General features: G+C 35.4%; 1 protein-coding gene across 4 annotated transcripts in view; it reads left to right on the plus strand.

The window, feature by feature from the left end:
* KNDC1 (kinase non-catalytic C-lobe domain containing 1) overlaps positions 1–16,245 on the plus strand; it is a 57,279-nt gene that overhangs the window by 20,891 nt on the left and 20,143 nt on the right. For all 4 annotated transcript variants that reach the window (XR_010440725.1, XM_064716206.1, XM_064716208.1 and 1 more), the window contains exons 4-9: positions 1,797–1,943; positions 4,010–4,127; positions 4,480–5,501; positions 12,863–12,977; positions 15,782–15,853; positions 15,956–16,017. Coding sequence is in view for 3 of the 4 variants with exons in the window: in XM_064716206.1 (XP_064572276.1) it covers positions 1,797–1,943; positions 4,010–4,127; positions 4,480–5,501; positions 12,863–12,977; positions 15,782–15,853; positions 15,956–16,017 (1,536 nt within the window). In the remaining variant the exon portion in view is untranslated. The remainder of the gene's footprint in view (positions 1–1,796; positions 1,944–4,009; positions 4,128–4,479; positions 5,502–12,862; positions 12,978–15,781; positions 15,854–15,955; positions 16,018–16,245) is intronic.

Here is a 16,245-nt window from a genome sequence, read left to right on the forward strand (position 1 = left end):
GCCTGTCAGAGGAAAGGAAGTACCTTAATAGAGAAACTTTTAGTGTGTTGGGGAAAAAAAGATCTTCAGTTTTTTTCCCATCACCTTGTTAGTGGACTATTTGCTCAGGCTTCATAGTTTTGTGTCCTTTTACCAACGTGGTCTGTTTCATCTTACCAAAAAATTAGAATCATTCTGGTCTGTCAAGTGTGTGGCTCAGTAGGGCTGCTGCCCCTGAGTGGCACAGGGAGCGGGGCCGGGGAAAAGTAACCCTTACTTTTGGAATATATAAATGGCCTTCATTCTTCTGCTGAATCAAAATAAAAATCATAACAGTTCCTGTCTTAGTTCCTCTGATATTCTCAAAACTCTTCAGCTTCCTCTTCTGCTTAATGATGAAGTTGTATAACAGTGAAAAACTTGAGACTGAAATTATTGCGTTGGAAAAAAAAATATCTTTTCTGTCTAGATCAGATGGCATATAGTCTGCTTTTCTGACACTTGTCCTAATCTTGATGTGTCCCAAACATGAATCAAAGCTTCTGAGCCAGCAGCCAGCACTGTTTATGTGTTCTTGGTTTGGGGATGGCATGGAGGGGAGAGGGGAAGAGGGGAATTGTTCAGTCTCACATACACAGCTCTTCCTGATAGGTGGTGTTACACGTCCCTTCATGGAGGTGTCCTGCCTCACTAAAAAGTAAATCTAAAAGCATACCTGTGGAAAAAGTACAATTCATACAATTTAGAGACAAAAACACACCTTAATGATAAAGTTAGGGGTGGGTGGAGGAAATAAATTACTTTTGACCTTCAAGTCAGTCTTCTTTCTAAGATAAGAAATGGTCAAGTGTGTAGCAAAGGCATTAAAACCAATTTAATGTACAAGTGCAGTCATTATTTTACTTATGTACGTATCTGTAAACCTCAGAGGACAGTGTTCAGTACATTTGAATTCCTGGCTATGCTGCATCACCATTGAAATGTTTATCCAAACTTGCACTTATGTTTGCTTATAAATTTTACACATTTTATAAATCTGTTCTATTAATGGAATATAAAATACAGGCCATCATGGATAAAATACGATTGCTTAAGTAGATCTGAAAAAGTATTTTAAAATATTTTTTCTTTTTTGTTTTTTTCCCCAAGAAGAAAGATACTTCTAAAATTAAGATGTAGCTGTGTTGTGTGGGAAATCTACTGCATTAGCACTAGATTTTAAAAAGTTGCTGGTTCACCTAATCCTAACCCATCACGAGGATGTGGGCTTTGAGAGAAGCAGAGGTGGAAAACATGGAGTATTTTTAAAAACTCTTTCATAAATGTCTTCAGTGACAAGTGGTATTATGCTGTATTTTCTTTGCTTCTTTATGCTTGATAGCACTCATATTGCTCTATAGAAAAGGGGCTTTTTTCAAATAAATATTTTGTTTCCCTGCTAAGAGGGATGCCACTTCAATCTCCCTTCAATCAAACTTTTTAGCATGCTTTTAACTTAAACAGTACTTACACAAACACAGGGTTCTCAGTTTTATATTTATTTGTAGCCTGGTATAATACTTGTAATACTGGTTATTGATGAGGGGAAAAAAGAGTTCTAATTGGACCCCACAATATTTCCTTTTGTTTGCAGCAAGTATATCCCCCAAAGCAGATCTGAAGCTGGTTTTGTTCATCATGTTTAAGTTAAACCACCTTTCCAGTAAACTGTTACATTAAATTTGAAAATAGTGTAAGCTTGTGTGATCTTGAAGCTTTTGTGGCAGGACAGAAAAAATTGGTAACATGTTTAATGTCTTTTTAAAAAATTTTTGCAGGCACACATCTATTCTTTGGGTGCAACACTGAAAGCAGCAATAGAGTATATTGTAGAACCTGAGACAGAATCAGAATTTGGACAAGATCTGCACACTCTACTGGAACAAATGCAAGAAGAGAATCCTGAAAATAGGCCAGATATTGAGGTAAAACAGTCCTACATCATTTTTTGTTTTAAAAAAGTTGATACTAATACTTCTGTATGTGTGCTCATTAATCTCTGTTTATCTCATTAATCTCTGTAATTATCAAGATGGTCTTGATAAGCAGTATGCTCAGGTTTTGCAAGAAAGCTGAGGTCTTCTCTGACTCTACAGAAATTCATCCTTTTTCCCACTCTGCTGTATATACAACCTGAAGGTAGATGTAGATATTTGACAGTGCTTGGATTTTTAAGAAGATTGTGTGAATACACTGATGTATCTAAATTTTCTCATTAACTGTTTTCTTCCCATTTAGTATTTGGTTTGCAGAGAGACAGATTGTCATTAGAAATAAAAGCACAGGCATTATATTGTGAAATTTGTGTGATAATGGGATTGCATTTAAGAAGGGGAAGTAAGGACCCTGCCCCAGAAAGCCTCTGTTCCTTGGCATGTTCAAAGCAGTGTTGTTCAAAGCATTACTACTAACTAGCTTTTCTGTAAATACATAAAGGCTCAGATATCTTTATTGAATTTTGTATTTTATTCCATTTAGCCTCTTATTTTACCTTTAGCCATTAGAAAGAATTTGAAGCTGTATAGGATTTTTCATGCTGATGTTTTCGAAGAATTTACATTCTAAATGTTGGTTACCTGATAGAGTTATTTGACATTAATGTGCAGAAGTTTAATGTTTTTGCAGACTATGAGGATGTCATTTTGGGGGGGGCGGGAGGTCATGGGTGTTTCATTTTCCTGAACTGATAGTGTATATTTTAAATGGTGTAGCACCTATGATCAATACTTTGCAGAAAGATTGCTGCAACAGAAGAATTAACAGATTTGTTTTTAGAAAGTAAAAAATATTGGCTCCCTGACTTGAGGACTGCCCAGGCAGGAGACCATACCCAATATGGAGCCTGTTTGGTCAGCTGCTCTATTTCTATTCATTTACTGTTAAGTTGTCAGAGGAGGGATTGTATAGCACTCTCTCATTTCTGAGTGGTCTGTAGACCCTGAAAGCTGTTGCTGACTATTGAAATCATCCCAAAAATAATTGGTCTTAGGTAATATATATAAGGGTCACTTTGTGGGTATGTTCTTTCTGTTCCTTTTCCACTGGACACTTTCTTGGGTGAACAGAGTTGTGGGAGCTATTTGGAGGGAAAGCCCCTAGACTTTTCTAGGTATTTTGCTAGACTTCAGCACAGCTGGATACCTGTCTCCCTTTTTTCTATCCTTCCTCAACCCCATATGTGAACCAACAGGGCAAATTTCTTCCATGCACAACAGCAGAGGAGCAGTTGGGTGGGAGCTGCTGAATGGGGAAGTGAGAGCATCTCCTGAGGGCTGTATGAGGTCTCACCAGTGTTTATCTAGGAATAGTTGCTGAGGAAATGGTGAGATATATTTGGTAAGGCAGCTCTCTCCTACATCCTGCCCAAAGGGGCAGGTTTTTAAATGTGTGAATCTGTAGTTAATTATGTGTGAGACCAATGCTAATGCCATCAATGGTGCCCAAGCTGCAATTTAGAGATACGAAGTATGGTTACTTTTTGTGATCTGATAATGATTGCTTTTTCTAACTGGGAATATTGCTTTTTAGATAATTGTATTTTGCAGTTTTTGAAAGATTCAGCATTTAATTTTCATGTAATTTCAGTAATAAAAACATTCATCATCCTGCCTGTGTCACTGAATTCAAGTAAAGCATTGGCTGTTTAAAAAAGTAATCAGCACTCTAGCTTTTTGCATTTTCACTATGTTATTCATAAAGGATAACATTTAAGATAATTTTTATCAGTTGTTCTTGATGTTCTAACTGTAGGCTAAAACTTGAATTGTATTAAATGACTTCATAATAGCCCATGGTAAAAACAAGAAATTAATTCAACCACATAATAGAAACATTATAAAGAATAGAAACGGTATAAAAATTGGAGAAGAAAGACCTCCAATGTAGCATCATATAAATTCAGATGTACTGTGGGAGTTAACATCATTCATATTAGTTGAAATTCACAAATCTATTCATTATTAAATAAGTATTTAACATTCTTTTTCTCCAGAGCATTTTGTCATTATGTGAAGAAAAAATGAAGATTGCTTCATCAAGTAATATTTGTCGAAGCTTGTCTGCTGTTGGAAGAAGAGTTCTTTCAATTGAATCTTTTGGTGCTTCTCAAGGTAACAGTAAAATGTATTTAGTCCAAAACTTCAGATTGCCTGACATATCTAATCATTTTTCAAAGACTGTGTTTTTGTGATCTCCTGTTATACGTTCCTTTCTAGATTGCAACAAATCATTGTTAAATATTTGTCAATTGGTGATGGGGAAACAGGGACACGCAACTCTTAATTAACATAATATGTTTGAAGTGTCCCTTATGATTCAAAGTGATTTGTTCAGAAATTGAGAATTTGTGTAGCATACTAAAGATATGTAACAGCAATGGCAGAAAAAGTAATGTAGAGATTTACAAGGAGAGATTAGGAGGTTTAATACACATTTAATATAAGCATCTGTTTTTGTATCTAGATGTCTGTGATAACATGTGGAAGGGAAGAATGTGTCAGAGGAGTTTGGGATCTAAATTATATGCAAATGAGAAAAACAACATTGCAGGTGATTCGTCTGCAGTGGAAGATGTGACTACTGCCTGTCATAACAACTCTTCTGTAGTTACCATGGTGACTGGCAGAGAAAGTGGTTTAAAGGAAATGCAAATTGATCAGGATAATGAGAAAACTCAACATTCACAACTTGCAACTCAAACTGAAAAGAGCAAAGAAGAGGACAAACACGCAGTGTATACTGACAGTTTCGCTTGTGTTGCTTTGGATATAAAATCATGTGTTATTGACCTGGAGAGAGATTGCCTTTTTAAGAAAGGTTCTTTGAGAAAAATGAAAACCTTTCCAAAGCTACCACTCGAACTTGCAGATACAAATAACTTTTTTACTTCTGTAACCAACAGTGGACCACTAGATAGGAAAAATCACTTTGTAACACAAGAGTCACTACCTCTAGACAATAATAATGAGGTTGCTGTTTCAAAGGGAAATCTCAATTCATTTGCTGTCAGTAGTCCACCAGAAACAGAATCAAACAATCGCCAAGTTGATGATCATCATTTAGAAGCACCATGTGTATGCACACAAGTGTCTGGCTTGAATCTAAAAGAACATATGTCACTTATCAATGGTAAAAAGATAGGTTTTTCTTCTTCTGGTCACAAAGAAGACTCTTCTGGTGCTACCTCTGAAGTGCTAAAACCAGCTGATATGCTAAAAGGCCCAAATCAGTCAATTGCTGGAGCAAAAGTGCTAGACAACTACATGGTGTTGGAAGACTGTTCTGAAACTTTTCAAGGGTCAAATGAGAATTATGTACCGCATTTTAACAAGATGGATTCAGTATTAACAACAAAACCCAGTGGGAACAGGCATGGATCAAACCTAATTAGGCCACCAGAATTAAGCAACGGTGTGATGAGTGCAAACAATAATGAAGATAATCTTTGTGGAGGCAGAGGTTCAGAAATCAAAAGTAATGAGCAGGTAGTAAAAATAAAGTCTTCGTTATATAGTTGCTGTAGTCACTTATGTGGAGATGAGATGACTTAAATACTGTGTGACTTCTTTCCCTCTTGTCCACTTTAGCATCCCAGAAAATGGCATTTTGCTAGTCTGCACACTTTAAGAGTTAATATTGCAAACATGGTGATCCCTTTTTCTTCCTAAATGAAAAAGTAAAGTGCTGCAGTGAAATTTATGCTGTTGCAGAATCAACTTCCATTTTAAATTGTTTTTTTAACAAATGGAGCCTACTTGCTCGTGTGTTAGAGCAGCATTCCTTAATAGCTGATTGCATTTGTAAGAGAACAACCAAAGCATACATGTATTTTTAACTCTTTGTGTTCCTGTCAATGCATAAATTTCACTACCTTGCAGTGAGTCTCCCAGGTGCTTAAGAAAATTGCAGAATTCCTGACTGTAAACCTGACCTCACTGAAATCAATGGCAATATCCCATCAGCTTCAGGAGGATAGAGTCTGTATTTTTTTTTAATCTTCCATGTACATTTAAGTTTTTGGAAATTGTACATATGCTATATTCGTTCTGTGTTCTTAAATTGCTGTCTCTGTTTGTTAATGTATGTTTCACTATAGAATTTAAATATGTGCACAATATGATGGGTATGTTGTCTCATGCATTAAGTCTTTATAAATAGCCAAATAACAAAGGGAGAATCTACCAGAGTTTGTTGATAGTTAATTGTAATATGGTCTCTTCTCTGCTCAAATTACATATCTCAGGGTGGACAAGTTTGGTCTCTGACTAGATGGTTTTCTTTTGTGCCATACTCAGAGGTGTAAACAATCCATGTGGTAGGAGAGCTGCTGGCTAAAACTGTAGGGTTGTTTATCCTTCTCCAGCTTTGTTACAGCAGGATAAAAATGAGCAGCACAAACTTCACACATTTTGTTTCTAGAAATAATTCTTAGGTGAAGATGTTGGGCTTTTTCGTTGCTTGTCTACTGGCAAGTCAGCCTTGTTCTTGCCTACCAGCCCATCTTCCAGCCCTCCCATACAGTGGCACTTAGGGCTGTATTCAGTCTCTGTCCCTCTCTCTTTTCAACTTGCCCAAACACCTCCTTTGGAGCACTAACCTCGAATTGCCAGGTGTGAAACGAGCCTTTGGTTCATCATAGCTCAAAAACTAGAGCAAATACAAGAATCTGTCCCTTTTTCCCTTTCCTGTCTCTTCTCCCTCAACAGGTGTGCTTATTAAATTCATAGTTCAGGAGGATGATAAATGTGGATAAGTACCACATAGCATGGTCTTGCCTTCTGAGGGGGTTATTCACTCTATGCATATTGAATCCTTTATTTAGGTTTTAAACCCTGCAAATGCACTCTTCAGACTCTGAGAAATAGTCCATTTATTGTACATGCATCCTTTTTTCTTCTATTTCTGCCATCACTTGTGGACATAAGTTGAATGTAGTGATAGGGGTTCTTTTTTAAGGAGGAAAAAATGTTGAAATAAGACCTATATTCAGTCCTTACCAGATTACCAGGGCAAATTTTAAGTCTATGTGCATGAAGGCAGTTTTAAGAAAATAATCTTCCCCAGAATTATAATTTTCCAAAATTCTTCCATGAAATTAAAAGTTGTAACAAATCTTATTTGCTTTTTTGCAGCAGCACTTGAGACTGACACACAGGAAAGTAAACCAAGACATATTTTCATCTTATTCTGCCATTCTTCTAAACTCTTCTTTTTCTTCAACTATTACATCATCAATTTAAATAAAGTGTCCTTTCAGCCTAAACAGAATTTCATTCTTTCAAACAAGTAGGCTCTTATTAACAGTGATGTTATCCTGCTCCCACTGAACTCACAGGACAGTCACTGTGAATTAGAAACAGTGACTCTTATTCCAGGTACCCTAATAAGCAGTGTTGTATTACATAGCATATGAAATGAAAACAGCAGGGTAGTGGTTCTTTATTATATCAGAGGTTTATAGCTGTCTTTTCAATAGAAGAAATGCTTGATAGACTCATGCTCTACATTCTCTTTTTGAGTAAATTATTCCAGCAAATGTTCAGGTACTGCCTCAGAAAAAATGTGCTATTTAGAAAAATCTTTTTGGTCTTAAACAAAAATGCAAATATAATAAAATGTTATTTGATTATTTAACTGCTCTAGGAAGGAAAAAAGCCTTTAAGCATATTAACACCTAGGCTTCTGAAATGGCTTCCTGAAATGCTGAATTTCTAGCCTCGTAGTCCTTTGTTTTCTGAAGGAGGGTCATTCATCGTTAGTAGTTGTTGAACTGTATAGCAGGCTTTTTTGTTAGTCTTCTTAGAGAAATGCAGTGGGTTAATGTTTTCAGCTTGTTTTTTTCTTTGGGAAAAGCGATTTTATTCCTCAGGCTTCCAAAATATAGCAGTTTTTGACTCTTTGTTACCTCCTGACAGCTGAAAGTCACACTGTGCTATTCCTTACGTGACAGAAATATAGTTGCTGTCTCTTTCTCAAGTTCCCATTAGCCAAAATTTTACCAAATACCTTTTTTTAAAGAAAGCCTGAGTCTGAGTTTGTTCACTTACTGTAAAAGCACAAGAAGTGTGAGGACCCAACTAATGTGATTTCTGCCTTGTGGGGTAAATAGAAAACACCTCAGAGGATTTGCAGTGCTGCTCTTTCCTGAGTTCTCCATTACAGATTGGCATGATTGAAGCAAGTGGAGCTTTTAGAATGGTATCTCCAGCATTCCTTTCAATATTTCATGTTGTTTAGAGAAGGTGCAATACCAGCCCCATCCGGTTGAAGATCAACCTTGTCTACTCTGGAGAACAGACAGTTTTTCTTGCCTGTCAGTACTTCTCCAGTGGACAATATTTTTCTAATACTCAAACACTGCTTCTTATTGTTGTGTGCTTTACTGCTAGTAAGCATTACTAAAAATACTTGCTTGCTTTTGTCTGGCTACTGCAATGTATCTTGTGAGGGTTTTCCTAGTAATTTTTATAGCTTTGCATGCCATAAATAAATATTTTTCACTTCAAGTTTGAGTGGGGATCTTTTATTTCTCTAACCAGTTTCATTCCAATCGGGTGTGTCTCATCTCTAATCCTTTTAAATGTTTTTCTGTGATTTAAATGCTATGGCCTTTACTTGGGAAGGGTTAATGAAAACCTGGCAAATGCAAGTTTGTTTTCTGTTGGTCATTCATACCCTGTCAAGCATGAGAGAAGTGAAAAGCCATGTAGCTAGAGGCTGACACTTTAACACTGGGGAAATAACATGAAGGAAAGAAAAGTTGTCAATTCCTAGAATAATACTTGCTAAGAAAAGAATGATGAAAATCTTGCTTTGGCTATTTAAAATGTGCTAGCATTATGTTCATAAAATAGATTATGTTTGCATAGTTGGAATGCTTTTCTAAATTTGGGGGTTACAATTCTGGTACCAACAATTAAGCAGATCTGTTAAATAGTCTTTGCAGCACTGCAAAAAACCAATCAATTTTCCAACAAGTAAGGTTTAAAATACAATCTTTGAGCATAAACCAAAATGGCACCAGGATGTAGATATAGACAATAATGGCTCATTTGGCTTTTTTATATTTTCTGACAAAATTTCAATGCTGTGAAAGCATTTTCTTACTTTAAAAAATTGGTAATATAATTTCTGTTATCAAAAGGTCTGGTTTAGAACATTTAAAAAATTTTGAAAGAGACATTAGGTTATAATTTTGGTTCCTCTTTGGTACACTGATGATAATATATTCATGAATGTTTAATAACATTATTAAAATAATGTTAATGGTTTGAATGAAGTGGACTTATAAATGCTGAAGAGTTGTCTTGAGCTTGCTTTGCTAAAATTTCTTGGTAGATAAGTAACAATGCATGCTACAGATGGTTTGACTAAAAGCATTTAATCATACATTTTCCAGTACTTCAGATTTTTTTTTCTTGGTGTTTGTGTGGGGATTTTATTTTTAAGTTTTAGGAAATAGTAATAGCCATGAATCAGAGACTTGCATGTTAAAAACCAAAACAGCCACACCTGAGACATGACTAATTAAGGAGCTGTACACTTACATGTTTACTAAAACAAGGTTCAGGAGAGTTAGAACGTGCATCGTGTTAAAATACCTCAGAGGTGAGGTACCAGGAGCATTGCATTAAATACCTTTGTTTTACCTTTGTTTAAGGATTGAGGCTTAAATAAAAGTTGCCTCATAACCATAGGCTGAGAAGTATATTCTTTTTCCTTTGAAAACTGTTTGAACCAGACTGCATCCATTTTTCACCTCAAATGCAAATATGTGGTGAAACATGTCTTGTCATGTACCTTCAGTACATGGGGTAACTTCTGCAAGGTGTTAGAAGTCCCCAGCAGGTCTGAACCCTCAGTTTTCATCTGAAGTCTTCCATATTTCTCTTTCTGTTGGAGGAAGGTGGGAATTTGGAATAATTCTAGGACACCAGAAGAATGACCTTCTCAGGTGTTTCTTTCAGGAATAAAATTGATATGGTCAAGGTGAGGAGAGACATGAATTACAGTAAGAGACAATAGCAGTGCAGATATTTATTAGCGTGGCAGAAAACCAACTAGCACACAAATACCAGCTAACAATATTATATTTGAGGTTTCTTATTTCTTTAGAATGATTGCCAGAGAAACAATGACTATATACATTTAAATATAGTTCACCAAACTGTAACCAGACTCCATCCTTCTTTTTCCTGATTCAGTTTGTTTTGGCTATGCTACAGATGGCAGTAATTCCCATTTATGCTAAGATTTGCTTTCCCTACATACCTTTTTCTTCCAAAATAGTTTTTCCAGTGTCTCTTCATTCTCTGTTTTCTAATCTATCATTGACACTTCTGTCTTATCATAAACTTTTGCTGCTGCTCTTAGGATTTATTCCTACTCTCCTGCCACGCCTGAATTTCTTTCTGTCATTTCTTTCTCACACTAAAGAGTTTGGATATCCCAGAGGTGATGAGAAATACTTTGCAGCTTTCTGCAGTACAACAAACTTCAGTCTCCAGTTCACTGAGAGATTCTTCTTTCCCTGGCTAGCCATTCATCACCTTTTCCTGAAGTGAAAGGTGATTTGTATATGCAGTAAAGGAAGTCCATCTTTCTTTGCTGCAGCTTTTAGAGCCTCTAAAGACATAAACTTCAAGAGGAGGGATTCTCTTACAGAGAAACATGTGGCACTTGTGTGTACTTACTAGAAGAAAATTCCTAAATCCCAAAGCCTTCTTAATGTTTTAGTCAGTCTGAAATTTCTCTTATGGTTTCTCTTCACTCATGTCAGCTGTGCAGGGTTAATTTGAAGATTTGGGTGCTCCTTTCTTTGTAAAGTGCCTGTGAGCAAAGACACTTGAGGCACATGAGAACCACAGTGCTCTGGAGGGGGAAGCACTGCTGCTCAGGGATAGGAATCTATCAACAGTATGAAGCTCTATCCTATATGCTTTCTAGACTGATTCATTCTTTTGATTATCTGTCCTTTTCCTTCCTGCTGTGTGATTGATGGCTTTTTATCGGACTGTTCAAGAGCTTACTTTTCTAGATACAGGAAAAGAACACATGGATGAAAGAATTTTGCCCTCCAGGGTGCTGGTGATAGCAAAATTGGAGAATGAAACCGAATCTTATCACCTGGCTTCAAATCTGTCTATGCTGAAGTTACTAATTTTTGCCAATATAGGATAGAAGAATAGCACCCAGTTCATTTTTATCTGTTGGAGGTAGGCAGAATATGAAACATTTTCAGTAAATCAAAATGTATTTCCTGACATATTTTGTTTAAAAAAATGTAGTTTATCTGGTTCACCTTCAAAGAATATTTAAACAATATGAGCCTAAAGTATTGTGTTCTTTGAGAAGGTCTTCTAGTTCAAATTACAAGCAAAGTTTCAGCTACAGAAATTAATGTCCTTCTTTTCTCCATAGATTGCACTGAAGCTATTTGTTTGTTGAGCTTTATGAAATTCAATGCAATTGTCAGCTCATTACATATCTCATGATAAAATCCAAAGAGCATCTCAGTAAAAGGATGAAAAATTTACTTTAGTAAATGACAGTGCAGAGGATGATTTGTCAAAGTTAATGATGTAGTGCAATTGTATGTGGGAAAGACCTTTAGGCAATGCAGTTTTTACAAATACTGATTGGGATAGAAAGCTGTTGGTAAAAGCAACAAAACAGTTCAGAAGATTTTTTTGTTTGTCTCCTGTGCTTCAATTTTGTTGTTTAGGGTTTTTTTGGGTTGGTTTGGTTCCTTTTTTATTTGATTGATTTTTGTTTCTTTAGGGTTTTTTTTGAGGTTGAAATGGTTTTTTTTCTAGAGTTAATCCTGAATTACTTGTGGTAATTCTTTTCCCTAACATGGCCTGAATTTGACTCATTCAGGACTGCATATGTAAGAGAAAATGTGCTGTGCTCTTTTTTAAAAGAGTTCTTTGGGTCTGCTCTCACTCAGGAGCTTCTGCCTACAATGAACTTTTTAGTGTTCCTTTGTTAGATGAACGGAGATCATGAAGTACAGCCGATGTCAAGAGCCTCTGCTTGAGATGAGCTTTTCCATTAGCCCAATTTGATCAGGAAGGTGTGTGTGCCCTACTGTAAATCTCCAATTCTTAGATTCACACAAACACACACCACCCCCCAAAAAGAAAAAAAATCAGAAAATGTAAAGTATGTCTCTGAAGAACAGAAAGTTTCCATGGAGCAGTATCTTTTCACATCAAGATATTATGCCAGATATCAAAACCTAAATTGGTAGTCAGAAAAACAAATGCTGTTACTACAAATTGAGCAGCCAGTGATTAAAAGCAAAACAACACGCTGGGATTTTGAATAAACCTGTCATTAATTCTGTCAATATTGTTAACGTCTTTCACAGAAGAACAAGAGATGTTGATGAAATCTTTAAGGTAAGACATGTAATGCAACTGTCAGGGTAAATCAGGTTTTGAATGTGGGACTGTTTTGTTGATGGCAATCATTTGAGTTTTTATGTTTTTCAGTCTAGGTGTTCTCCCTATAATTATGCAATTATGTTTCATCATAAAATATGTCTATTACACAGAGGACATTCTAAGAGTCTTTTCTTAGTATGGTAAGAAAGACCTTCCAGACAGCTCACATTTCCTGAAGGAATTAAGAAACAATTAATTAATTTATACAGTTAGCTGACTGTGCCATGCTTTTTTAATAAATAGTATTAATTCATTACTGCTAAGTGCAATAAATACATTTTCTTGTTACTTTTTAAGTTGAGATTTTTATATTAGGATTTACTTTTCTATTGCATTAGTAAATATTTTTAATTTGTAATAATTTTTATAACTTTCTGCATCCTCACTGTTTTTTTCAGTGGATCTCTCTAAAACTCCTGTTGTCCTGGTATGGTAGGCCTCTGAAAGACTATGAACTCTGGGCATTATGTCATGAGTGTTTATGTACTCTGCAGACTTGCATAGATTATCCAGGTATAGTCTTAATTATCATGAAGTATTTTGCCTAGTTATTTATGTTCACTGTATTAATATTTCCTTTATTCTCTTGATTGAAAGGATGTTGACTTTCATTTTGTGTGCAGATATTTCTATTTTGATTCCCTTAAATTAAAAAAAACCTCAATTTGGAGTTGTTTTCCATATATAGGTGAATGTCTCATATATAGGTGTTTTTTTTTTTTTATTCTGAATCTTGATGGCTTTTGCAGCAGAAATTAATCTTTGGCGTCAAGCAGTGAAACTTTTAAGATAAACACTTGTGACGTATCAAGCAGGAGGAAATAAGTTTTACATATATATGTGTGTGTGTGTGTGTAAACAAAAAACTTCCTCCTTTGCCTGGATTTCTTCGTGACAAATAATTCCTGACCTATTTTCTACAGTACAGGGCTTTGTCATTTTAAAGTACCTAGGATCTTGTCATGGAATTAGTCCTTCCACATCCCCTATGCTTCAATTTATGGGCAAATTATCAGACATAAACTTCTGAGAGAGGAAGAGGGAACTGTCCTTGGACAAAATTAGAATATGTTGTGTACAACTCAGAAGACCATCTTAGATTTCCATGGGCATTCTGAATGGTGGTTTAGCTTATACTAATGATAAATCTATAGCAGTTCTGATAAACAGAGCAGAGGTTTCCACCACCACCACCCTTTCTTTTCCTTAATTTAAAAAAACTTGCTTTTGGGAGTATGGGCAGGGATGAGCTTGAAGCCTTTAAGTGAATATAAACAACAGGATAGTAATGTACGGAAAACTTACTGCATCTCTTTGGATTTCAGCTTCAGTTTTTTTATTTCTATTATATAAAACTGCTTAAAATGAAATAAGCCATAAATGAAGATTCTGAACACTTTAAGAATTGTAACCCATAAAACTAAGTATTTAATATACCTTGTACAGAAGAATTATTTCAGCCTCATAGCATGTTCCTTATGTTTCTGAAGGTTTCAGATAACTGCACATAATGGCTGAGATTCTAATGTAATATGCTTAGCCAGCCTTTGTTACTGCTCTCTTAAAAATGCATAAAGTTCTCTCAAAGTTCCTTTTGAATAATACTTGAATAATACTTCACCTTTGAATAAAAGGTGAATCTGATACATATTTTGAATACATCTTGTAAAAAAATCCTTTGTCTTGACAATAGTAGTGCGACTGGTGGCTGATGAGCCATGGTTAAATATATGAATCTGGATTATTTTTTGTTTATTCACATAGACAGCCTTTTTCTCCAAATCCTTCCTTGATTACACTTCTTTCATTATCTTAAGCAGGAATTACCTGGCTAAGAAAACATATCCCAAAGCTAGCCTCTTCTTCACGTATTTGTTAATTCAACTCTACTACAGAAGTTGTTTGTAACCTCCATTGGGACTTAACTTAATTCCTCTCCTCTTATCAGAGGATGTTGCTTACATATTGCTTGTGGGTGATTCAGGGAGCCCAGGTGAGGATTCTTATGTTGTACTGAACAAGCTGAGATCTGGTTTGTGTGAGCAGGGCCAGGGGCATTTACTGCTGACACACAAAGACAAGTGAGCATGAAGCTGCCTCTGCAGAGAGAACCAGCAAAGGTTCTCATTTGGGAAAGCTTTGCTTTACAAGACATATACTTCAGGTCCAACTTAAATATTATTGAAAGTAGTAGACAAGCCTTTATGTTAAGCATAGTGAATAATTTAATTTTAGATGTGGTTTGTACAGATAACTGAAAAAAGGAAAAGTGTTACTGCCTTTTTTCTTACTTTCTTTTTTTTTCCTCTTAGACCACTTCAGTTAATTATTAATAAATTAATATTTGTGTGTCTCTTAGACATCTTTAAAATTTTATTTCATAATTAATACATTTAATGTTTTAATCTCTTATTCAGTTTAAGAATCTATTCTTCCAGTATTTTGTTTTTAATAAGAAAATGGTGCATTAGATGTTAGTCTAGAAATAGAGGACTACAGTTGGTCTGCAAGAGAACTACTTACTGGCTAGTTGGCTTAATATATTAAAACATGCTTAATTAAAATGTCCTTTGAAGTTAGCAAACAGATAGTCACAGTTTTGTCACAAGATTTTCAACACCAAATTTATAGGAAATTATCTCCTTCTCTTAACATTAAGTTCCTGAAGACCTCAGATAATTTAAAATAGTTTTAGTAGTCCATTATTTCTTTTTTAACAATGGAAAATTTCATGGCGTTGCAAATACTGGCCTATGTAACATGTCTTCACTGAGAAAGTGTGATTATAACTATTTGTGAAAAACTGGACGTTATATCCTGTTGCAGCTAGAGGAGTTTTGGATCTGGCCACTTGTGTGTCAGCTTTCTCCAGATGGTGACCCTCTATTTTTGTGGGGTTGAAGGAGGAGAAGAGGAGACTTTAATTCTTACATATATTGACCATCTTTTATTGGTGCCTTGTGAGAAGTCTAGAGTGTATCTACCTATTGTGTTTATATTTTTTGTTTTGTTTCTTTCTTGTCCTTCTTTTTCAATGCTGGGTATAAAGAGAATAAATTTCCAGGGTTTTTTCCACTTCTTGTCTTTGTTCTGCAGAAATTGCATTGGGTAATTACACAGCTATTGTCTCTTTTGTCTTTTTATTGGCTTATGTCTGTTCTAGCATAGATGTTATTTAAAGCATCATTCATTTTAGGGTAATTTCTGACACTGTAAATTCTTTGATAAAATTATTTACTTTTTTTAGTGCTAAATAGCTACAAGAGCAGATACTTATTATGCCTTGCCCTTTTGTGGTTTTTTGGGTTTTTTTGCAGTGGTCTTATGTTTGGACTCTGTGCTGATTGACTGCTGTGGAAGAATCCTCTTTGCTGCTCCAAAAGCTGGAGGTAAAATAAGAGATTGCAAGTTCTGCTTTTATTTCTTTTCAGGGGAAGTGGAGAAGAAAGCAAACATCTTACCTTTTGTTTCTGATTTCTTTTCTTGTTTAGAATCTTGTGATATATTTTATTTAGCTCCTGAAATTGAAGAAGAGGATGTGGATACTGAGAAGGTAATGTGGTAGGTTATGTAGATTGCTTTGTACTTTATCAAAGGACAGTTTTATCCCTCTGCTAGTTGGAGAAGAAAGCTAAACTCTTCTAAGATTGTGTTAATATTTCTCCCAATGTTTTCTGTGAGGCTTTTTTTGATATATTGATCTCTCATGAAATCAGTTGCCTCTATAATTTTTCCTTCCAGGATTCTTGGAGTAACTGCCAAAAGTCTTCTAATTGATGGT

Source organism: Zonotrichia leucophrys, chromosome 6 (genome assembly GCF_028769735.1).
Source record: "Zonotrichia leucophrys gambelii isolate GWCS_2022_RI chromosome 6, RI_Zleu_2.0, whole genome shotgun sequence".
NCBI lineage: Eukaryota > Metazoa > Chordata > Aves > Passeriformes > Passerellidae > Zonotrichia > Zonotrichia leucophrys.